At 38.0% G+C, this 26,494-nt stretch overlaps 1 protein-coding gene across 2 annotated transcripts in view; it reads right to left on the bottom strand.

Annotated features, from left to right (window-relative positions):
• Positions 1-26,494, bottom strand: part of bon (tripartite motif-containing protein bonus) — a 183,977-nt gene that overhangs the window by 120,313 nt on the left and 37,170 nt on the right. For both annotated transcript variants that reach the window (XM_070085386.1, XM_070085387.1), the window contains exons 2-4: positions 17,093-17,307; positions 14,915-15,040; positions 9,542-9,801 (exon numbers count right to left, since the gene is read on the bottom strand). In XM_070085386.1, coding sequence (XP_069941487.1) covers positions 9,542-9,801; positions 14,915-15,040; positions 17,093-17,307 — 601 coding nt within the window. The remainder of the gene's footprint in view (positions 1-9,541; positions 9,802-14,914; positions 15,041-17,092; positions 17,308-26,494) is intronic.

Raw genomic sequence — 26,494 nt, 5'->3', positions numbered from 1 at the left:
ATTGAAACAATTAGAGGTAAGACAGAATGTAGGATTGCGGATGAGCAAGGAGGTTTCAGAGTGGGTAGGGGATGTGTAGATCAAGTGTTTACATTGAAGCATATATGTGAACAGTATTTAGATAAAGGTAGGGAAGTTTTTATTGCATTTATGGATTTAGAAAAGGCATACGATAGAGTGGATAGAGGAGCAATGTGGCAGATGTTGCAAGTATATGAAATAGGTGGTAAGTTATTAAATGCTGTAAAGAGTTTTTATGAGGATAGTGAGGCTCAGGTTAGGGTGTGTAGAAGAGAGGAAGACTACTTCCCAGTAAAAGTAGGTCTTAGACAGGGATGTGTAATGTCACCATGGTTGTTTAATATATTTATAGATGGGGTTGTAAAGGAAGTAAATGCTAGGGTGTTCGGGAGAGGGGTGGGATTAAATTTTGGGGAATCAAATTCAAAATGGGAATTGACACAGTTACTTTTTGCTGATGATACTGTGCTTATGGGAGATTCTAAAGAAAAATTGCAAAGGTTAGTGGATGAGTTTGGGAAATGTGTGTAAAGGTAGAAAGTTGAAAGTGAACATAGAAAAGAATAAGGTGATGAGGGTATCAAATGATTTAGATAAAGAAAAATTGGATATCAAATTGGGGAGGAGGAGTATGGAAGAAGTGAATGTTTTCAGATACTTGGGAGTTGACGTGTCGGCGGATGGATTTATGAAGGATGAGGTTAATCATAGAATTGATGAGGGAAAAAAAGTGAATGGTGCGTTGAGGTATATGTGGAGTCAAAAAACGTTATCTATGGAGGCAAAGAAGGGAATGTATGAAAGTATATTAGTACCAACACTCTTATATGGGTGTGAAGCTTGGGTGGTAAATGCAGCAGCAAGGAGACGGTTGGAGGCAGTGGAGATGTCCTGTTTAAGGGCAATGTGTGGTGTAAATATTATGCAGAAAATTCGGAGTGTGGACATTAGGAAAAGCTGTGGAGTTAATAAAAGTATTAGTCAGAGGGCAGAAGAGGGGTTGTTGAGGTGGTTTGGTCATTTAGAGAGAATGGATCAAAGTAGAATGACATGGAAAGCATATAAATCTATAGGGAAAGGAAGGCGGGGTAGGGGTCGTCCTCGAAAGGGTTGGAGAGCGGGGGTAAAGGAGGTTTTGTGAGCAAGGGGCTTGGACTTCCAGCAAGCGTGCGTGAGCATGTTAGATAGGAGTGAATGGAGACGAATGGTACTTGGGACCTGACGATCTGTTGGAGTGTGATCAGGGTAATATTTAGTGAAGGGATTCAGGGAAACCGGTTATTTTCATATAGTCGGACTTGAGTACTGGAAATGGGAAGTACAATGCCTGCACTTTAAAGGAGGGGTTTGGGATATTGGCAGTTTGGAGGGATATGTTGTGTATCTTTATGTGTATGCTTCTAAACTGTTGTATTCTGAGCACCTCTGCAAAAACAGTGATAATGTGCGAGTGTGGTGAAAGTGTTGAATGATGATGAAAGTATTTTCTTTTTGGGGATTTTCTTTCTTTTTTGGGTCACCCTGCCTCGGTGGGAGACGGCCGACTTGTTGAAAAAAAAAAAAAAAAAAAAATCTTGCAATTACTTTGTTACATTAGATTTTAATCTTTGATTATTAACCCTTTCAGGGTCCAAGGCCAAAATCTGAAGTCACGCACCAGTGTCCAAGAAATTTTGAAAAAAAAAAAAAAAAAAAATTCTTACAGAATTAAAGAGCATATTTTTGTGAAGGTAATAAAACAAAAAAAAATAGAATCTGATCAGTACTTACCGAGATACAGTGCCAAGAAGTTTATAGAAAATGACGTGGTGGTGGCAACATCGACGAATTCCACATACGCGTATTATATTATTTTGTTGTTTTAGTTGTTTTTCTTTTCTTTTCCAATTTTTTTCTATTCCTACTAACATTTGGGGCCTGAGAGACCAATACTGTATATAATTGATATATATATACTCACTGTATTGAACACAATAACCGCACTAAAGTTATTATCATATTATTGTTTACCACTGTTGTTTATTACAATAAACATGCACAAACATTGTATAATACTAATGTTCTATCATATATTTACATATTTACAATCACTGGACATGGTTTTAGAACTGCTGGAGCTTGTGGAACTCCTTGAAACAAGGCACCATGCACAGAGGCACCTTACATTCCTCACACATAAACCGAGTGTCTTTGCGTCTTTGTTGCCGTCATTTTGTTTGTGCACAGACAATGCATCTCTTCTGAGCAAATTTCTTTTGAGTTGAAGGAAGCTGTATTATGAAATGATCACCTTCTCTCCTCAAACGCTTGGGTATATTGTGATGAATTCGAGGACCATGTTGTATTGCAGGTGTTGTTACCTGGTACTTCATTATGAGTTGTCTGACAACAGACAAACAAAATTCACCATACGGTGGTCTGTTACCAGTCTTTATTTGGTACATATTATATGCATTCAGCATTGAAATGTCCATGAGATGGAAGAAAAGTTTCATGTACCACTTGTAACTCTTACGAACACAGTCAACAAAACCAATCTGCATGTCACACTTGTCAACCAAGCGCATGTTTTGTGTATAATCAATCACTGACACTGGTTTTCGAATACGTTCATTAGTCACTCGATCAACTTTGCCACTGTCTTGCATTTCATTACGGTGAATGGTTGTCAACAATGTGACATCTCGTTTGTCATGCCACCGTAATGCCATGATGTCATTGGCAGTAAACACCTGCACGTCATCACCACGAACACCTGCGTTGAGCCTGGGCATATGTTTACGATTAGAACGCACTATGCCACACACATCTGTCTTGTTCACTCGCATGAAATCACTGAGTAATGGGCTTGTGTACCAGTTATCGGTATATAATGTATGGCCCTTACCAAGATAAGGTGCCATCATGTTTCTCACTACGTCACCTGAGATACCCAATAACATCTTGGAATCTTTCAATGTTTTACTACCCGTGTATACAACAATATCCAACACCAGGCCACTGTCACAATCACAGAGTACAAACAATTTTATACCAAAGCGGTTCCTCTTGCTCGGTATATACTGCTTGAATGACAGTCTACCTTTGAACAAAATCAAAGACTCGTCAATTACAAGATTCTTGAATGGATAAAAGTATATCCTGAACTTTTGTTTGAGATACATGAAAACATTTCTAATCTTGTATAACCTGTCACTTCTGTCAGGCCTGGTTTTGTCAGAGAAGTGCAACATACGTAACAGTAAGATAAACCTGTTCACTGGTATTATTCCACTGAAGGATGGGGTACAAATTAGCCGATCTGTGGACCAGTATGCTTTTATATTATGCTTATAGACGTGAGGCATAAGCATTATTGTTGCAAAAAGCAAATACATTTCTGCAACAGTCGTCTCTTTCCACCTGTGTAGTCTTGACTGTGGTGATAAGATCGTATTTGCCATGGTGTACTGAAAATACTTATTACTTTCCCTGGCAATAATTTCCATCAATGGCTGGTCAAAGAATAATTCAAAGAATTCCAGTTCATTGGCCGTGGTTCCAAGGGGACAGGTAGGTAGAATTTCACTTTGAGAGTCATCAAAGTGGTGAGGGCTGGGAACAAAATTGGGATTTTGCTGCCAATCCCACATACGGTTTGCTGGTGGATACTGGACATCATAGGCTGGTTGTACGGGTGGTTGTGGTTGTGGCGGGCTGGTGGCTGACGCTCCGCTTTGTCCTTGAACTGACGAGTCAGCAGCGTGGGTCCCCGCGTGGCACAGTGAGTCACGCATGGCGGTGCCACTACCACCACCAGCACCACTAACACCATCCACTGATGCCTGTGGCCCATCCATGCCAAGTGTAGCCACATCATCCTCACTATCACTACCTAAAACGGGTGTAGGACCACGGGATGTACTCCGGGATGTACTCCGTCCCCTGGGCACAGCATAGGGTACACTACCCGAGCGCATGCGGCGGTGAACATACCGACGCTTCACTGGTGAATATGTTTCCTCACTATCACTACTCGAATGATCGTCGAGCGCATTAAAATCACAATCCACGTCAGAATCATCGTCATTACTGAAGTCAGAGGCCTGGCCACGGGAAAATATTAGTTTTCTCTTACGTTTAGGAACACCCGACCGTGAGTCACGAGTGCCCACACCAGAGATAGAAGGTCGAGGATCGTCGGGGTTTTCTGCACTATTATCGATATCCTGGTCATTATTTTTGGTCACTAACTTATCAAAGCCGTAGAATTCGTCTTCATTTCCACTTCCATCAGTGTCAGAACTATCAGACAGGAAGAGGAGAGTCCCAATTTTCCGGGGAGTGAGAGCTGACTTGCGACGAGGCATGGTGAACAAGGGTGAATGAGCCGGCGTTCCCACAATGCTATGCAGGCGCCTAGATTTTTTGTTTACGGCGCACACCCACGGTACAGACCCATTCTCTCACATGTAGGCCTATGAGCGCTTTCGCGCTAAATTTGACGGCGCTAGAATTTTGGCATAGATCTACGGTTTGGACACTCACCGAAAAGCCGTAGATCTACGGGACGGACCCTGAAAGGGTTAATGAACAAATGAAAGCCTAATCAGGAAGGTTGAACTTGTTTAAAGTACTTTTTTATGGATAGGGGATAATTTTCCTAAAGAAAAAAAATAAGAAAAAATCTACATGGTACAGAAATATTTGCCAAGTATATACACAACATGAAGTCTTGCATGATTCCGAGACAGAGAAAAAGACACCAGCAATCCTACCATCGTGTAAAACAATTACAAGCTTCCATTTTACACTCACTTGGCAGGACAGCAGTACCTCCCTGGGCGGTTGCTGTCTACCAGCCTACTACCTAGTAACATGAAAATCTTTCCACCAGAAAAAGGGCTCTATTATAACCTATGGGGCAATTAAGCTCACCATACCTTTGATGAGTTTTGAGAGTTTTTCTGCTCCCAGAGCCCAGCCCTGGGTCAGGCATGAGTGTGTCATCCATTGAAGACATGATAAATCTTATAAATCTCCAAGTGGATATGAACCAAGTTTTCCAATGGGCCGTGGCAAACAATATGAGGTTCAATGAGGGCAAACTTCAGTTACTCCATTATGAAAAAGTTGAGGAAATGATAGCAAGAACAGAAGATCTCACCCTCAAGTATCACAGAGTCACTATCACATCTGTGAGGAAAATGAAAAGATGGGTAATGAGAACTTTCAAAATAAGGGATGCCATGCCAATGCTGATCCTCTAAGTCACTTGTTCTCTCTAGCTGGAATGCTGCTGTACACTAACAGCCCCCATTCAAGGCAGGTAAAATTACAGATCTTGAGAATATACAGAGAACCTTCACTGCACATATTAGATCAGTCAAGCACCTTAATTACTGGGAATGTTTGTAGTCCCTTGACCTGTACTCCCTGGAATGCAGGCAGGAAAGATACATCATAATCTACTCCTGGAAAATCCTAGAGGGACTGATTTCTGTACAGAAATCACTCCCTACAAAAACAAAAGACTAAGCAGATGATGCAACATACCCCAAATGACAAACAGGGGTGCCATTAGTACACTAAGAGAAAACACAGTAAGTGTCTGGGGCCCAAGACTGTTCAACAGCCAAGCTGTGGTTCACATGTTGGACTGCATGCAGCCAGCAGTAACAGCCTGGCTAATTAGGCCCTGATCAACCACGAGGCCTGGTCAAGGACTGAGCTGCAGGGGCATTGACCCCTGAAACAACTTCCAGGTACACTCCAGGTAAGCCTACTGGTCCATATTAGGCCAGGTATTTCCACTCACCCCTTAAAGTTGTACAACGTACTTCCTTCCATAATGCTTCTAGTTATTGCCAAACCAAAACTCTTCTAAATCCTTTCTAAATCTAAATTTATTAAATATGAATTCACTGTGTTGAGTTCTATCTTGGTTAAATATATTCACCACTTTGCTGACACCCCCTTTATTTCAATATTCACTACACAGTGTAATCCTGACAGAGGTAACTATATAAATGCTCTGAATGATGAGAGGGCTGCCATTACAGTATTGCAGATAAGACAACAATTTGAAGGTAATGGAAGATGGAGTTAGCTTTAGCTACTTCATTCCTTTAAGATGTAACTTCACACTTCAGCCACTATTTTCACAAAAATACATGAGTGGGAATGGGTGGGTTTCAGTATAACCTAGAGTATGTAGCTGTACTATATTTTATGAAATGCTAAACCCATATTGGCCATTCAGCATGAAGAGTAATAGAGGCTTAATCCTCCATCTGCTAATTGCAGTTCAATCTCTGAGTGGTGTGTGTCAGAGAAAGTCATGCTGTACATCTGACCTCAATAGTGACTCCAAAACAATTTGAATGCTACATACAACACAGAACTATAATTATCAAATGTGGTTCTACTGTCCCTCAAAAAAAGAGGGTAGATATATGCAAGATATATTTGGAAAAGAATTTTTTTTTTAAAAGTCAGGGGTCAACTTGCAAGATCAAGCAATACTTGAGCATATACAATGTATATGGCACAGAACCTTGACTGTAAAGAGGTTCTTCACTTTGGATAACAAGTGGAGATACTGCTACCCAGTCAAAAAGAGGTGCCTCGATGCCAGTAAGGGACTCTTCACACAAATAATCTACACTTACGCAAGGGTTATTTGTGCACTGTTCCAGCCATGGTATTGTGACTTTTTTACTCTTTGAGAGAACTCCTGAACTAAGGAACTGCACTTAATGTCCCCCTTCCTGGGATCGAACCTGAATGCCTCCCTTTTCCCAAGTGCCATACAACTATGGGTTTAGTGCTGCCCACTGATTACAATAAATAAAATTACTGCCCTGTCATGCGAGACGGAATCCTGTTAAATATATTGTACAGGAAGGATTACTGATCTAATGAACATGTAAGATGGCAGGTAAATCTTACAAAATAGCTACTGCTTACATTAGGTGAATGCTTATCCTTGTCAACACACCACCATAAAGTGGAAAAATTGTTTGCAAAAGCATCTGCAAACACTAAGGATGCTATCAGTACAATGTGAAAAACTGGAAAAGTATGCAAGAATCAATGTAGCTGGAGTTTTCCAACCCTCTTATACCCAGACTATTGCACTGTATTTGTAAATGATCCTAAACAGTAATGTTTAGATATGTACCAAAATGCTAATATAGCATTATAAAACCACTGGGACAGTTAATGGGTGTTAATGTTGCAGTTTAAAAACTGTAGTGTAAAGCACCCTTCTGGCAAGACAGTGATGGAGTGAATGATGGTGAAAGTTTTTCTTTTACGGGCCACCCTGCCTTGGTGGGAATCGGCCAGTGTGATAATAAAAAAAAAAAATATTACAATATTTAATTTATCCACATATTTTTGCATCATTATTACTGTATAGGAGGGGTGTTAATGTTGCAGTTTAAAAACTGTAGTGTAAAGCACCCTTCTGGCAAGACAGTGATGGAGTGAATGATGGTGAAAGTTTTTCTTTTTCGGGCCACCCTGCCTTGGTGGGAATCGGCCAGTGTGATAATAAAAAAAAATAAAATATTACTGCATAATCATAAGTGTTTACAACTGACATTTCCATGCTTACATGCAAAAAACACAAATTTACTTGTCGTTATTCATGCCATTTTTTTTTTTCAACATGCTGGCCATCTCCCACTGAGACATGGCGACTCAACCACCCAAATGAGTGTAAGTCAGAAACCTGCACTTGTTCTACATGATGGTAGGATTGCTGGTGTCTTTTTTGTCTCATAAACACATGGGATACCAGGTATAACTTGCTACTTCTACTTACACTTAAGTCACACTACACATGCATGTACATTGTACATGCATATATATACATACCCATCTAGGTTTTCTTCTATTTTCTTAATAGTTCTTGTTCTTCTTTATATCCTCTTATCTTCATGGGGAAGTTAAACAGAATTCTTCCTCCGTAAGCCATATGTGTCATAAGAAGCGACTAAAATCCTGGGAGCAAGGGGCTAGTAACCCCTTCTCCTGTATAAATTACTAAATTTAGAAAGAAATACTTTCATTTTCTTTTTAGGTCACCTTGCCTTGGTGGGATACAGCCGGTGTATTGAAAAAAAGTGTTGAGGTCCTTTTTTCTGTCTCATAAACATGCAAGATAACAGGTATATCTTGCTACTCTTATGTCACACTATACATACGTGTACATACATGTTTATGTATACACACTCGTCTGAGTTTTTCTTTGATTTTTTCTTAATAGTTCTTGTTCTTATTTTCTTTTCATCTTTATGAGGAAGTGGAATAAGAATTTTTCTTCCGTAAGCCATGCATGTTGTAAAAGTCAACTTAACCCTTTGAGGGTCGACAGGCCCTCTCCGAAATTCGTTCTCAGGGTCGGCCAAATTTAAAAAAAAAAAAAATTATTTTCTCTTATGAAAAGATAGAGAATCTTTTCCCGATCATAACGACACCAAAAGTTTGAAATTTGATAGAAAACTTACGGAATTATGCTCTCGCAAAGTTAGCGGTCTCGGCGATGTTTACGGATCGGCGATTTTGCCCACTTTGAGCCCCATTTTCCGCCAATTTCACTGTACTAGTCGACAAAAAACATGAATATTTCGCTAGAACTCCATTTTTTCTATCGAATGGGTGCAAGAAACCACCCATTTATAAATTCAACTATCCAGTACAGTGGTCAGAATTTAGCAATTTTGACAATTTCACACAAATTTCAAAAGATGCCAATTTCGGAATAGGGTCCAGAATAAACAAGAAAGACATTCCTGGCACTAAAATGACATTTCCTCTAGTCATTAGTCACGTCTCAAGGCCCCTCTTATATTCTTTTGCTTTCCACTTTGAATTTTTATTCTCACAAAAAATATAAGATTTACTGTTATGCAGACTACTGCATTAGTGTAAAAAATGGTATAAATATTATTGGTGCACTTGTGAAAGAATATTAGACTCACCAGTTGACGTGTATTGCACGCTTGGCACGATTTGTTTACTTTTGAAGTTTGGTAAAAATCGAACATTTCTGCTACTTTGAGCTCAATTTCAAGGCACCTTTCATTGTAAAACCAGTCAAAATCATCTCAATTTCAGTAATATGTCTTCCATTCTATAAAATGAGACCAAGAAAACTAGAATACAACAATAAATACTATACGAAAATACACTGCAAAGTCGCTGATTTATTAAAAAAAAATGGAAAAAGTTTTTTTTTTCTCATTATGCACCGTGTGCTGCAGGATTTTTTTTAGACTGTGCACACTGACCACATAGACCCATTCTTTCATATGAAGGCCTACCAGCTTTCTCCCACTAGATTTGAGGTCGCTAGAATTTATGAGTACTAGTACGTCAAAAACCCCTACGCGTAAGACGTACTAATACGACGAAAACCCTCAAAGGGTTAAGTGTCGGGAGCAATGGGCTAGTAACCCCTTTACCTGTATAGTTTACTTAAATAAAAAGAAAAAACATCATCATATTCACAAATTAAACAGACTTAACTTACGTTTCGACTAGTCTGTTAATATCTGCCTGCACAGAGTCTTGTTTGTTGAGAATCTGTTGTCTTCGTTCTGCCACCAACTCCTTAGCATTTTCTATATAGCCTCTCTTTTTCCGAATGTCCATGAGGAACTGTCTGAGTCTGTCTCTGGTGAGACTGGCCATCTCCTCAGAAAACTTGTACTTATGCTCCCGGTGCTCAATAAGCTGACAATCTCTACACGTCAGCTGATCACAGGTCTGACAATATAGGTTCAACTTCTCCTGCAACATTATAAATAATTAATGAAAATTAGCTAAAGGGCAAAACATGAGTACACTACAGCATGCTTGAATGGATCAATGTAACTGTGCAAGCATTTTTTATAAACATTTACTCAGCACAGTGAAGCTTTCATGTTCAGAGGCTACATTCATGGAGACACTGAACACAGAATAATCAGCAAGAATTTTCTTAACATCCAAAGCAGGGGTATTTTAATGCAAATTTCTAAGAAAATTAAATAAAACTTACATAGTTAAGACCAGTATACAGTAATTAAATGTGAGCATACTACACATACACATACACACCAAAAATCAATGCATTTCATCTAAAAACAAAATTCAATTATGACTCCTATAATGTATTGTACAATTATATCCTATGACACTAGTCTGCAATGTGCCTTTGGTTTGATATGGAAAGGAGGGTCTACAATGACATCTTATACGATTAATTTTTAATCCTTTCACTGTCTTCCATGTAGATCTACATTACTGACGCCAATGTCACTTGCATAAATCTACGTTTTAATCCCAGAACTTTGAAATATGCTGCGAGCAGTAAATTTTGGCCTAAACATAAAAGAATGGGTCTGTGCAATGGGTGTACACAGTGTAAAAAAAATAATTCTGCTCCACGCAGTGCATGATGGGAAAAGCAAACCTCTGAACTCATGTTTGGTTTAAATTAGCATATCTGAGTTCTCTAGGATAGTTTTTATGGCTTTAACCCTTTGAGGGTCCAGAGGACAAATCTCAGAGCAACAGCCGGGGTCCAAGAATTTTCATAAAAAAATTTTTGTTATTTTTTCTTATGAAATGGTAGAGGATCTTTTTCTGAAGGTAATAAAACAAAAATAGGTAGTAGTTTTGTAGACAGCAACCGGCCAGGGAGGTACTACAGTCCTGCCAAGTGAGTGTAAAACGGAAGCCTGTAATTGTTTTACACAATGGTAGGATTGCTAGTGTCTTTTTTTTCTGTCTCATACACATGCAAGATTTCAGGTACATCTTGCTACTTCTACTTACACTTAGGTCACACTATACACATACATGTACAAGCATATATACACACACCCCTCTGGGTTTTCTTCTATTTTCTTACTAGTTCTTGTTCTTGTTTATTTCCTCTTACCTCCATGGGAAAGTGGAATAGAATTCTTCCTTCGTAAGCCATGCATGTTGTAAGTGGCGACTAAAATGCCGAAAGCAAGGGGCTAGTAATCCCTTCTCCTGTATATATTACTAAATGTAAAAGGAGAAACTTTCGTTTTTCTTTTTGGGCCACCCCACCTTGGTGGGATACGGCCGGTGTGTTGAAAGAAGAATAAAACAAAAAGTACGAAATTTGATGGAAAACTGACAAAATTATGCTCTCACAAATTTTGCCACGTCAGCAATATTTATGCATCAGTGATTTTGCCGACTTTGGCTCCCATTTTAGGCCAATTACTTTATTCCAGCCTACCAAATTCTTAGCTAGTATTACTTCTATTTTATCGGCTGAGTACAAGAAATCACCCAGTCAACTGTTTCAACTACCCAATAGTGATTGGGAATTGGTAAATTTGCCAATTTAACACAAAGTTCAAAATATTCCAATTTCAAAATAAGGTCCAGAATAAACAATGCAGGCATTCCTGGCACTAAAATAACATTTCCTCTGTTTTTTAGTTACGTTTTCAGGTTTTACAGATGAATTCTATTTTGATTTTTTATTCACATAATGATTTTTATTCACACCAAAAAATAGAAGATTTACTGTTATGCAATATTGTAATAATTGTATAAATAATATCAGCGCATTTATGAACGGAGTATATCAGACCCACCAGCCGACATGTATTAGATGCGTGACATCATTTGTTTACTCTTGAACATCGCCAAAAATTGAACGTTTCCGTTAACCCATTCAGGGTCCAGAGGCCAAATTTCGAAGTGTGCAACAATGTCCAAGAATTTTCAAAAAATAATTTTGTTATTTTTTCTTATGAAATGGTAGAGAATCTTTTTCTGAAGGTAATAAAACAAAAAGTATGAAATTTGATGGAAAATTGATGAAATTATGCTCTCGTAAATTTTGTCGCTCCAGCGATATTTACGCATCGGTGATTTTGCCGACTTTGACTCCCATTTTAGGCAAATTACCTTATTCCAGTCAACCAAATTCTTAGCTATTTCACTAGTATTACTTCTATTCTATCGACTGAGCACAAGAAATCGCCAACTCAACTGTTTCAACTACAAAATAAATTGACAGGAAATTGGTAATTTGGCCAATTTAGTGCAAAGTTCAAAATATTCCAATTTCAAAATGGGGTCCAGAATAAACAATGCAGGCATTCCTGGCACTAAACTAACATTTCCTCTGTTCATTAGTTACATTTTCAGGCTTTACAAATGAATTCCATTTTGATTTTTAATTCACATAATGAATTTTTATTCAAACAAAAACAAATAGAAGATTTACTGTCATGCAATACTGTAATAATTGTATAAATAATATCAGCACATTTGCGAGCGTATATTAGACCCACCAGCTGGCATGTATTAGACGTGTGAGGTCATTTGTTTACTCTTGAACATCGGCAAAAATTTAACATTTTCACTACTTTGAGCTCAGTTTCACGTCATTTTTATCACTAAAACCAATCAAGATCATCTCTATTTCTTTAATATATCTTCCATTCTATCAAATGAGACCAAGATATTGCAAACACAACTATAAAAAAAACCTACGAAAAAACACTGCAAAGTTGCTGTTTTAATCGAAAATTACAATCTCAGTTTTTTCCTCATTATGCACTGTGTGCTGCAGGATTTGTTTTATGTGGTGCACACATACCACATAGATGTATTCTCTCATATCTTGGCCCAAATTTACCACTCACAGCTTATCAGAGTAAACTGAGTTCATGGCGTAGATCTACGGTTTGGACCCTCAACATAAAGCTGTAGATCTACGGCACAGTCCCTGAAAGGGTTAATTTTAGCTCAGTTTCAAGCCATTATCAGTACTAAAACCAATCAAAATCATCTCTATTCCTGTTATATATCTTCCATTCTATCAAATGAGACCAAGAAATTGCAAATAAAAGCACACTGCAAAGTCTCTGTTTTAATCCAAAAATACGGTCCTTTTTTTTTCTTATTATGCACTTCGCGCTGTAGTATTTGTTTTATGTGGTGCAGACTTACCACATATCTAGGCCCAAATTTAAACTTACAGCTTATCTGAGCTGAGCTGAGCTCAAGCCGTAGTTCTATGGCTTGGACTCAGGTTTCAAAGCCGTAGAACTATAGGATGGACCCTCAGAGGGTTATTGACCAATTTCTGGTATCAATTAATAGAATGGAAGACATAAATGAATTAGAGATTTTTTTAGTTGGTTTCACACCAGTAGCAGCTTGAAACAGACCTCACAGTAGCAGAAATGGTTAATTTTTGGCAATTTTTATGAGGAAGCATGGGGCTTCCACCCCCATCCTCCCAGTCTGCTTTATGAGTTTTTACTAGGCCTGCTTCAATTATTGGGACACCTTAAACCATTAACAATCATTCTTGGTTATATTTTATTATCTGAGAAACAGGGTAAAATCTTAGATTTTTGGTGTGATAATGGACTAAAAATGGAAAGCAAGTGTTATACAGGAGAGACCTGGGGATGTGATTAATGAAAGGCTACTTTAGTGGCTGGAATTTTGGACTGTTTTTAAATTGAAATTTGTTGAATTTTGTGTAAAATTTCCCAAATTACTGAGTTCTGTTTATTTTATAGGGTAGTTCTGATGGTTGAATAAGAAGCTTTCTTGTAATCAATTTATAGAACAGAAGGCATACCAGTAAAATAGCTAGGAATTGGGTTGATTTCTCACACTTTGAACAATTAAGCCATCTCGGCTTAATAGTCCAAAATGTGAGAAATCGCCAATGTGTAAATTGTGCCCAGACGACCAATTTTGTGCCTGCATAATTCCATAAGTTTTGAATCACAGTTCACATTTTTCATGCCATAACCTTCAGAAAAAGATTCTCTGTGATTTCAGAAGAAAAAATCAAGACAATTTTTTTTTTAAATCATGACAGTGTCAGTATTTTTAATTTCAGAGATTGTGACAGTGAAAGAGTTAACGAGGTGGACCAAAAAGCCATCAGGCCTTGGTCAGCTTCACTCAGTGGATCTGACATGAACAGAAATTTTTATAATTCTCCTGATAATAAAATACCACTACCAAATAAAATAATATTATACATAAAATAATACCACTGCAATGTTGATTATAAGTGGAGGGTGTAATAAGACACTGCCATTAGTGGAGTTCCTCTCTCAAGGCACAAGAAGAACCTGTGACTTAGGATGATAAACAATTTATATACTACAGCATAATATAAACATTATCAGTTTCCTCACATTTCAAACCTGATGATGCAGAGAGTATGAAAAAAATGAGTGTTGACTGTTATGCAAGAAACTGCTAATTTAGTCCCATCTCTTGAACTTGCAATTTCAATGGTGATAAACTATATATAAACATTATCACCAGTTTCATCAGGAGATATAAATGCACTATATGTGTTGGCTGCTGATGCAGAAAAAACTTATTTACTCCCATTTATGAGGACTAGAGTATACCCTGACTTAATCCTGGGATAATGCTAAAGGCTGATTACACTGATAAACAAAGAATATAGAAATTACTTTTTGTGTGCCAAATAGACTGACACCAATTCAAAAACTGTTGTCAGTTTTTTGCTACCAAAAATAGCTTTCAAGATAAGACAGACCATAGCTGCTTAGATATGGGAAGGGAAAAACAAAAACCTAAAACAAACACAACATACAAAAAACACGAAAATCATCTTATAGAATGTAAGAGGCATATTAAAAACTTATTAAGAATAATTTTACATGATATACATTTTAGAGAGTACAAAAAGTAAATGCAACAAAGGCCAGAAAAATGACAAGGTGGATAAGGAGAACTTTCACAAAAAGTAAAAATAAAAGCCAATGATGGTACAATACAAATCACTTGTGCTCTCATATCTAGAATATTGTTCTGTGCTCTTTCTCTCTCCCTTAACCACCAAATTAGAAGAACAGACAATTACCTTTGTGTGTACATTACAGAAAAGTGACTTCTTGACCTGAGTCTTAGTCGTCGACGATGAATCAGAGTCCACCTCTCCCTTAGCCTTAATGATGTGATCTTTGGTAACCTTCACTCTCTTATGGGCCTGAAAAAAAATAATAAGGTAAATTGAAATTTAAAAGGAACAATCACTGGTAACTATGAATCTGTTTTCCCAAGGTCTAGTACGGAAGAAACTAGAGGTATCAAATCCATAAATGCAATAAATACTTCCTTACCTTTAACCCGTAAATGGTTCAAACGTATATATACGTTTTTACCGCTAGTGCCTCAAACGTATATATACGTTTTATGTGTCATACATTTAACATTGCCACGATAAGCCTGAGTCACCTAGACATGAGAGAATGGGTGTGAGCACTCACTGTGTGCCATATTAAAATAATTGGGGATGCCTGGGTACCATATGCTCTTTTTTTCCTATTAAAAAACAACAAAGTTTTTTTTTTTTCAAAACAGTTGGGGCAGTACGGTAATAAGAACATAAGAACATAAGAATGTAGGAACACTGCAGAAGGCCTACTGGCCCATATGAGGCAGGTCCTTATCAAAACGACATCTACCTAAAGCTACCCAAGAAATAACTCCCGTACCCCATGACACCAATCAAACCCAGCCCCTCCCACTCATATATTTGTCCAGTCTCTTCTTAAAGCTACCCAAGGTCCTAGCCTCTATCACCCCACTGGGAAGACTGTTCCACGCATCTACAACTCTGTTAGAAAACCAGTACTTACCTATGTCCTTTCTAAATCTAAATTTATCCAACTTAAATCCATTATTCCTGGTTCTTACCTGGTTCGACACCCTCAGTACTTTATTAATGTCTCCCTTGTAATGAACAAGTATATACGTTTGGACCGTTTACGGGTTAACTAAATAGTGTTCACTAATATGTTTCAATGTAAACACTTGGTCTACATATCCTTACCCTTCCTAAAACTTCCTTGTTCATCTGCAATCCTGTTCTCCGTCCTGCCCATAATTCTTTCAGTAACTCTCTGTTACATTTGATTATGGTAGAGTTACTATTGAAAGAATTAATGTTAAGACAGAGAGCAGCATTGTAGATGAACAAGGAGGTTTTAGGAAGGTTAGAGGATGTGAAGACCAAGTGTTTACAATGAAACATAAAAGTGAAATATTTAGATAATGGTAAGGACGCTTTTGTTGCATTTATGGATTTAGGAAAGGCATCTGATAGGGTGGATAGGGGGAGCAATGTGGCAGATGTTGCAAGTGTATGGAATAAGTGGTAGGTTACTTAAAGCATTTAAGTTTTTATGAGGATAGTGAGGCACAGGTTAGAGGAGAGGGGGAGATTATTTTCCAGAAATGCATGGTCTGTTATCAATGATTATTCCTGATTTAAATGGGGGCAATTATGTTGTCCATATCTGATCTAGATTGTTCCTAGTTTAGTACAGTACATACTACTTAAATTTTCCTAGTTTAGTACAGTACATACTACTTAAGAAGCTTGTAACTTGAGTGTCATCGGATTGATTAAAAATTAATACTGAAGTCACTAGCAATTATCAGATGATCTTTTCAAGTCCGTTGGTTAGATCTGAAATTCACCTGAAGATGATTTTGGGGTGGTCACAACTCCCATGACCTGGTTTCAGACCAGGCCTCTTGGTTGATGGCCTGATCAACAAGGCAGTTGGAGAAATTACACCCAGTCCAAAAAAGGCATTGCAGCCCAGCTGATCAGTTCCCTCTTGAGACAGAAGGGGCAAATAAAAGACTCGGTCCCTTTGCACTTCCTGAGTTATCTCTTAATGCACTCACTGCATGCCTGCTTTTCACTGGAAGTATTTTGCACCATCTGCCAAGCCTCTTGCTCTAAGACAGTCATTCACACTATGTAGTGTTTGGTATTTTATATACAGCTCCAAATGTGATTAATATTTCTGAATTACTATTAGCAAACTAAGCAAATGCGTATTCTCCATTGCCATCACTTGTGTTTATAATATTCTTACATTGCAGGATGCTTAACAAAATGTAAATTTCATCAATAAAATGTAAAACAGAACTAAAACAACACTATGCTTTGAAATTTTATGTCAATTACAAGCTAATTGTACTAGCAAACAACTTTCAAATTTTCAGTCTTATACTAGTCTCTTACCTGTATGCACTGATCACAAAGCCACTCTGAACAGTCTGTACAAAGGCCTGTTGCCACTGCCTCATCAGTACACGAAGTGCAGGTAAAACTTTCTTCAGTTGCACTACTTGTCCCTCGCTCCCCACAACTCTGAGCCTCACACACAAACATATTGTCTAATATACTCTCCTGAGGGAAACCTTTTTTGCACATAGGGCAGTGGATGAGGGGATCCACTGAAAGTAAAAAAGAAAAGGAACAATTACTTCAGCATGCTAGCTTTGCAAACATAACAGCAATAAATTTCTGTACAATAATTACATTTGCAAATACAATACAATTTAGGAATAATCTAGTACATAGGAACTACATTGGACCCCTGGTTTTCATCCTTAATCTGTTCCAGGAGGTCGGTCAAAATCCGAAATGGACGAAAACCAAAGTAATATTTTCCATAAAAAAAAATGTAAATCCAATTAATTCATTCCAGACACCCAAAAATACTAACAAAAAATAAATTTTATAGAGAATAACTATAGTGTTGCAGCTCTTCAGTGGTTGGCTCTTCCTTGTGGTCGTCCACCAACTCTTCCACATCCTGGCCACTCACATCCAACCCCATGGACTTCCCCAAAGCCACAATAGATTCCACAACAGGCACAGGGTTGTCAAGTTTACATTAACTTACATTAAATTAGTAATAGAACTAGGCATTAAAAAACACAATAAAAAGTAAAATACATACACAGTACATTCATTACTTACCATAAAATACTATCTGTAGTCTTAATGTAGGGTGAGAGGTGAGCAGTACTTATTTGTAGGAAGTCACGTGTAGGTAGCCGGTAGGCAGCCTGGGCTACATGATATTTAATGTGACCCAGAGTCATATTATTACCATCAACATACCATGTTCACCAAGTTTTATCATTTCTAACAACTACCTTTACATGCCATCATAAACAAAGGGAGAAGTAATGAATAATTCATGCCGAGAACTGCAAACAAAAGCATTAGGTATTAAGGGCGGTGATTGGGCCAGCACAGATTCATACACATTTTCTCTAATGTTGGACCAGAGAAAATGTAATGTTTTCCTTCTGCCTGGTTAGCACACCTCCATAGCATATAAACATTGCATGTTTATATGCTATGTAAAGTGTTTCTTATATAATTTTGAAGAAAATATCATAGATGGATTAATGAAAATGTCTATACTATTAACCCTTTGAGGGTCGACAGGCCCTCTCTGAGACTCGTTCTCAGGGTCGGCCAAATTAAAAAAAATAATAATAATTTTCTCTTATGAAAAGATAGAGAATCTTTTCCCGATCATAATGACACCAAAAGTTTGAAATTTGATGGAAAACTTACAGAATTATGCTCTCGCGAAGTTAGCAGTCTCGGCGATGTTTACACATCGGGGATTTTGCCCGCTTTGAGCCCCATTTTCAGCCAATTCCACTGTACTAGTCGAAAAAACATGAATATTTCGCTAGAACTCCATTTTTTCTATTGAATGAGTGCAAGAAACCACCCATTTATCAATTTCAACTATCCAGTACAGTGGTCAGAATTTAGCAATTTTGCCAATTTCACACAAATTTCAAAAGATGCCAATTTCCGAATAGGGTCCAGAATAAACAAGAAAGACACTCCTGGCACTAAAATGACATTTCCTCTGTTCATTAGTCATGTCTCAAGGCCCCTCTTACGTTCTTTTGCTTTCCACTTTGAATTTTTATTCTCACAAAAAATAGAAGATTTACTGTTATGCATTACTGTTATGTATTAGTGTAAAAAATGGTATAAATAATATTGGCGCACTTGTGAAAGAATATTAGACTCACCAGTTGACGTGTATTGGACGCTTGGCATGATTTGTTTACTTTTGAACTTTGGTAAAAATCGAACATTTCTGCTACTTGGAGCTCAATTTCAAGGTACTTTTCATTGTAAAACCAATCAAATCATCTCAAGTTCTGTAATATGTCTTCCATTCTATAAAATGAGACCAAGAAAACTAAAATACAACAATAAATACCATACGAAAATACAGTGCAAAGTCGCTGTTTTATTCCAAAAAAAAAGCGTCAGTTTTTTTTCCTCATTATGCACTGTGTGCTGCAGGGTTTTTTTTATACTGTGCACACTGACCACATAGACCCATTCTTTCATATGTAGGCCTACCAGCTTTCTCCCACTAGATTTGAGGGCGCTAGAATTTAGGCGTACTAGTACGTCAAAAACCCTGGGTCGTAAGCCGTACTAGTACGGCCAAAACCCTCAAAGGGTTAACATAAAATAAGACATTTAATGTGCCCAGGAGTGATTATTATTACGTATTAGTATTATTACTATGGCGTTAGCATACAAACATTATATGTTTATATGGTACATAATGTGTTTCTTATATAATTTTGAAGAAAATATCAAAGATGGATTAATGAAAATGTCTATATTAACATAAAATACACATGCAAGACATTCAACGTGCCCAAGAGCGAGTCATGAACATATGAGCGGCCCAGGCGGACGCATATGGTATGGACAATTTCTGAGCGAATGTACAAAACCCATGGTAAAATTTTGCTGAAAAAAGTGGTCGAAATCCGAATTGTATGATTTCCACACCGGACAAAATCATGGGATCCACTGTATAAGATTCTTTGAAGCCACTAGCAAAAAATTTTATGTGGTCATATTCAACAGAAGAACAGTGGACCCTCGGCTAACGAAGGCATTGTCTAAAGATAAATTCGCCCAACGAAGTGTTTGAGCGTAAAAAATTTTGACCCGGCCAACGATGAAAAAAATCAACCAATGTGATTCGTCCCGAACCTGTCCGTCCAGCCTGAGCCTCAGCTGCCCTGCCGTCATTGTTTACAAGCCAGGGTGGCCAATTCCATGCATACATTCGATACATTTTGTATTATTCCGTTGTTTTTAGTGCTTGAAACTGCTCAATAAGCCACCATGGGTCCAAAGAAAGCATCTAGTGCCAACCCTGTGGTAAAAAGGGTGAGAAATACTATCGTACCACAGTCAGGTGCTGCTGCACCACCGTCAGCTGTACTACTCAAAGATGTGGAGAGACTGTTGTTGGTGTGGCTTAACGAGAAACAATTACCAAGAAACAATTAACCCCAAAGGGTTAGCCACCCAGGATAACCCAAGAAAGTCAGTGTGTCCTCGAGGACTGTCTAACATATTTTCATTGGGGTCCTTAATCTTGCCCCCCAGGATGCGACCCACACCAGTCGACTAACACCCAGGTGAACAGGAAAAAATGCCTGGAACTAGTGCTCATATTAGTGAATTTAAGGCCAGCAAAGGTTGGTTTGAGAGATTTAAGAATCGTAGTGGCATACACAGTGGGATAAGGCATGGCGAAGCTGAAAAATTCCAACCCCAGCAAGTGTTCAACTGTGACGAAACAGGCCTGTTCTGGAAGAAAATGCCAAACAGGACCTACATTACTCAGGAGGAAAAGGCACTCCCAGGACACAAGCCTATGAAAGACAGGCTAACTTTCTTGTTTTGTTGTAATGCTAGTGGGGATTGCAAAGTGAAGCCTTTACTCATGTATCACTCTGAAAATCCCAGAGTGTTCAAGAAAAAGTGTCTCATCACTCATCAATACTCTTCAATAAAGGTAAGAGTCATTTTAACCCTTTCAGGGTCGAGAGGCCCTCTCCTAAACTTGTTTTCAGGGTCGAAAATTTTTCAGAAAAAAAAAAATTATTTTTTCTTATGAAAAGATAGAGAGTCTTTTCCCGATCATAATGACTCAAAAGTATGAAATTTGATGGAAAACTTACGGAATTATGTTCTCGCACTTTGGCAAAAATCAAACATTTCTACTAATTTGAGCTCAATTTCAAGGTACTTTTCATTATGAAACCAATCAAAATCATCTCAATTTCTGTACTATGTCTTCCATTCTATAAAATGAGACCAGGAAAACTAGAATACAATCATAAATACCATACAAATATACAGTGGACCCCCGGTTAACGATATTTTTTCACTCCAGAAGTATGTTCAGGTGCCAGTACTGACCGAATTTGTTCCCATAAGGAATATTGTGAAGTAGATTAGTCCATTTCAGACCCCCAAACATACACGTACAAACGCACTTACATAAATACACTTACATAATTGGTCGCATTCGGAGGTGATCGTTATGCGGGGGTTCACTGTACAGTGCAAAGTCGCTGTTTTAAATCAAAAACACGGTCAGTTTTTTATTTCTCATTATGCACTGTGTGCTGCAGGATTTTTTTTAATACTGTGCATGCTGACCACATAGACCCCATTCTTTCATATGTAGGCCTATCAGCTTTCTCTTGCTAGATTTGAAGGCGCTAGAATTTAGGCGTATGTACTAGTATGTCAATAACTCTGGTGCGTAAGCCGTACTAGCCCGTCGGAAATCCTGAAAAGGTTAACATTTATTTATATAGTTATTGTGCATGTCTCATTGCTTTCTTTGTAGGGAAATGTATATTTCATGAAAAAAAAAAATTTTTTTTTAATACTTTTGGCTGTCTGGAACGGATTAATTGGATTCCCATTATATTTCTCATGGGGAAAATTAATTTGGCTAACAATAATTTCGTCTAATGATGAGCTCTCTGGAATGGATTAATATCGTTAGCCGAGGGTCCACTGTATTTTGTAAACTAAAGAAACAAATACAAAAGTTTCAAGTACATCCTATTTTTCACTATTAATTCTTCATAATTCCATAAAAGGACAGCTTAAGAAGGAACTGGTTATGGACTGACCTCCTGATGTGACTTACATTAGTACTGCATTTTGGTTATGGACTGATCTCCTGATGTGACTTACATTAGTACTGCATTTTGGTTATGGACTGATCTCCTGATGTGACTTACATTAGTACTGCATTTTGATGTACCATTGCATAAGACTATATAATTTGCATTTACGTATATAAATTATATTTCATAAGTACGTACGTATTTGTTATACAAAAGAAAACAACTCAGTTATGCTGTGCCAATATTCTAGAAAAACTGTGACTGAACATACTAGTACAGCATAAAATCATAATGACAGTTAATATTATGCAGAAAATTCATAGTTTGGAGATTACGAGGAAGTGCGGGGTTACTAAAAGTATTATCCAAAGGGTTGAGGAAGCATTGTTGAGGTGGTTTGGTCATTTAGAGAGAATGGAGTAAAATTTATTTATTTATTTATTTATTTATTTATTTAAAAATTTGAGCACACATACAGAGGTACAACAAATACAGGTAAGAGCAGTATGCCAAAGCCACTTATACTATGCATAGCATTACGGGCTGGCTTAAAATTAACTTAAGATTAACTAAGCAATAATGAAATCAGTGATAAAACATTAATGTAAACAGGTTACTATAAAGCACAAGTGAGTATTACAAAGACAGGTCATATGGTTGTATGCATTGTTGTACATTCAGTAGAATGGAGTATTCTGTTAGGTAGTGTATTTAAAAAATAATAAAGTTAGATTGGGTTTTAGGTTTAACATTTATGTGATATAATTGTGAGAAACATTTAAGATATACAATTTATAAGGTTCAGTTATTCAGTATTTATTTGGTTTTGGGTGAGTAAGTGATCTTTGAGAAGAGACTTGAATTTATAAACAGGTAGTGTTTCTTTTATATTTACAGGTAATGAATTCCAGATTTTAGGGCCTTTTATGTGCATTGAGTTTTTACATAGTGTGAGATGGACACGAGGAACATCAAAGAGTGATCTGTGCCTTGTGTTATGGTCATGTGTTCTGTTGAGGTTGGCAAGGAGATGTTTGAGGGGAGGGTTAATATCAGAGTTAAGTGTTCTATGTATGTAATAGGTGCAGTAGTAAGTATGGATGTTTTGTATGGTGAGGAGGTTTAGTGTATTGAATATTGGTGGAGTGTGCTGCCTATAGTGAGAATTTGTTATCATTCTAACTGCAGCCTTTTGTTGGGTAATTAGTGGTCTGAGATGGTTACTTGTTGTTGAGCCCCATGCACAAATTCCATAGGTGAGATAGGGGTAAATAAGAGAGTGATATAGGGCCAGGAGGGCTGACTGTGGAGCATAGTACCGTATCTTCGATAGTAGGATGACTTTGAGTGTGTATAAATCTACAGTGGAGGGAAGGTGGGGTAGGGGTTGTCCTAGGAAAGGATGGAGGGAAGGGGTAAAGAAAGTTGTGTGCAATGGGCTTGGACATACAGCAAGCATGTGTGAGCATGTTAGATATGAGTGGAGACAAATGATTTTTGGGACTCGTCAAGCTGTTGGAGTGTAAGCAGGGTAATATTTTGTGAAGGGATTCAGGGAAACCGGTTAGCTGTACTTGAGTCCTGGAGGTGGGAAATACTGTGCCTGAACTCTAGAGGAGAGGCTTGGGATATTTGCTGTTTAGAGGACATTGAAAATGTCATATCTGGCACTATCTGCGTGCCTCTGGCCAGACAAAATAAAAAAAAAAAAAAAAATACTGCAAACATTTCTGGCACTAAAATAACATTTCCTCTGTTCAATAATCACATCCTCAGGCCTCTCCTATATTACACTTGCCTTCCATTTTGAAATCATCACACAAAAACATTTGAAGATTTATCCTACTTCCCAGATAATAAAATATAACCAGGAATGATTGGTCATGATTTACAGCACCCCAATAATTGAAGAAAATTTAGCAGAGGCCCTCAAAACAAATCGGGGATGTAGGAGGGTCATTAACCATCCTCAGGAAAAAGAGAGTCAAATATTGAATATTTCTGCTACTTTGTCAAGATACTTCCAATCCTGAAACCAACCAAAATCTCTCTACTTTTGTAGTAAGCACTATGTCATACATTCTATAAAAAAAAAAAAAAACTAGAAAAAGGAAATAAACCCATAAAAACTGGAAGATACCTCAAATTTGCTATTTTAGACTGAATTCAAGCTCAGAGCTTTGTTTTTCTCATCATGCACCATGTGGAGAAATTTTGTTTATTATACTGTGCATACTCACTGCACAATCTCTTTCTCTCATGTTTAGGCCAAAATTTGCCACTTGCAGCTTTTCTGAGGGAGACGAGTTCAAAACGTAGATCTACGTAAGCAACCCTGGCATCAATAACATAAATCCATGTATGAGACAATGAAAGGGCTAACAGTTGTGGGGATTATATATCACTCTACCACCCAGTCAAATCTCTCACCAGGTTTTCTAAATGGGAAACATACTTGTGACATGTTTTGAGGGTTCTCCTATCCTTAGAGCATGGCCTGAGACCAAGCTTTTCTGTTCTTTATTTAACCCTTTCAGGGTTTCGGCCATACTAGTATGGCTTACGCACCAAGGTCCATGACGTACTAGTACTCATAAATTCTAGCGCCTTCAAATCTAGTGAGAGAAAGCTGGTAGGCCTACATATGAAAGAATGGGTCTATGTGGTCAGTGTGCACAGTATAAAAAAAATCCTGCAGCACACAGTGCGTAATGAGAAAAAAAAAACTTTGACAGTGTTTTTGGATTAAAACAGCGACTTTACACTATATTTTCGTATGGTATTTATTGTTGTATTCTAGTTTTCCTGGTCTCATTGTATAGAATGGAAGATATATTACAGAAATTGAGATGATTTTGACTGGTTTTACAATGAAAAGTACCTTGAAATTGAGCTCAAAGTACCAGAAATGTTCGATTTTACCAAAGTTCAAAAGTAAACAAATCACGCTAAGCGTCCAATACACGTCAACTGATGAGTCTAATATTCTTTCACAAGTGGGCCGATATTATTTATACCATTTCTACACTAATACAGTAGTCTGCATAACAGTAACTCTTCTATTTTTTGTGAATAAAAATTCAAAGCGGAAAGCAAAAGAAATGTAAGAGGGGCCTGGGGACGTGACTAATGAACAGAGAAAATGTTATTTTAGTGCCAGGAATGTCTTTCTTGTTTATTCAGGACCCTATTTGGAAACCGGCATCTTTTGAATTTTGTGTGAAATTGGCAAAATTGCTAAATTCTGACCACTGTATAGGATAGTTGAAATCGGTAAATTGGTGGTTTCTTGTACTCATTCGATAGAAAAAATGGAGTTCCAGCAAAAAAGTTATGATTTGTTTCGACTAGTACATTGGAATTGGCCGAAAATAGAGCTCAAAGTGGGCAAAATCGCCGATGCGTAAACATCATTGAGACCGCTAACTTCATGTGAGCATAATTCCGTTAGTTTTCCATCAAATTTCATACTTTTGGTGTCATTATGATCGGGAAAAGATTCTCTATCTTTTCATAAGAATTTTTTTTTCTTTTTTTTAAATTTGGGGGACCCTGAGAGCAAGTCTCTGAGAGGGCCTGTGGACCCTGAAAGAGTTAAGGAATCAGGCTATTGCTGTTAGCAGCTCACTGGGTAGGATTGGCACAGAAGTGTGTAACCCCTCTTTTCCCCACTTGGGCTTAAGAAACCTCTACCAAATTACTCACCAGGTGGGGCTTTAAAAAAACTTGCTAATTTCTCAATACAATACAGTCTCTCCTCACTTAGCGACGTACTCGTTTACTGATGACTCAGACTTATGACCAGCTCTCTGACCAGCATGCATACCTAAATAATGTACATATACCTGGAGAGTTTACCTGGAGAGAGTTCTGGGGGTCAATGCCCCCGCGGCCCAGTCTGTGACCAGGCCTCATAGTGGAACAGGGCCTGATCAACCAGGCTGTCACTGCTGGCTGCATGCAATCCAATGGACAAGCCACAGCCCGGCTGGTCAGGTACCGACTTTAGGTGCTTGTCCAGTACCTGCTTGAAGACAGCCAGGAGTCTATTCGTAATCCCCCTTATGTATGCTGGGAGGCAGTTGAACAGTCTTGGGCCCCTGACATTTATTGTGTTGTCTCTTAACGTGCTAGTGACACCCCTGTTTTTCATTGGGGGGATGTTGCATCGTCTGCCGAGTCTTTTGCTTTTGTAGCGAGTGATTTTCATGTGCAAGTTTGGTACTAGTCCCTCTAGGATTTTCCAGGTGTATATAATCATGTCTCTCTCCCGCCTGCATTCCAGGGAGTAAAGGTTCAGGAACTTCAAGCACTCCCAGTAATTGAGGTGTTTTATCTCCGTTATGCATGCCATGAAGGTTCTCTGTACATTTTCTAGGTCAGCAATTTCACATGCCTTGAAAGGTGCTGTTAGTGTGCAGCAATATTCCAGCCTAGATAGAACAAGCGACCTGAAGTGTGTCATCATGGGCTTGGCATCCCTAGTTTTGAAGGTTCTCATTATCCATCCTGTCATTTTTCTAGCAGATGCGATTGATACAATGTTATGGTCCTTGACGGTGAGATCCTCCGACATGATCACTCCCAGGTCTTTGACGTTAGTTTTTCGCTCTATTTTGTGGCTGGAATTTGCTGT

Source organism: Cherax quadricarinatus, chromosome 16 (assembly GCF_038502225.1).
Source record: "Cherax quadricarinatus isolate ZL_2023a chromosome 16, ASM3850222v1, whole genome shotgun sequence".
NCBI classification, from domain to species: Eukaryota; Metazoa; Arthropoda; class Malacostraca; order Decapoda; family Parastacidae; genus Cherax; species Cherax quadricarinatus.
This window is presented reverse-complemented; position numbering and strand designations above follow the sequence as displayed.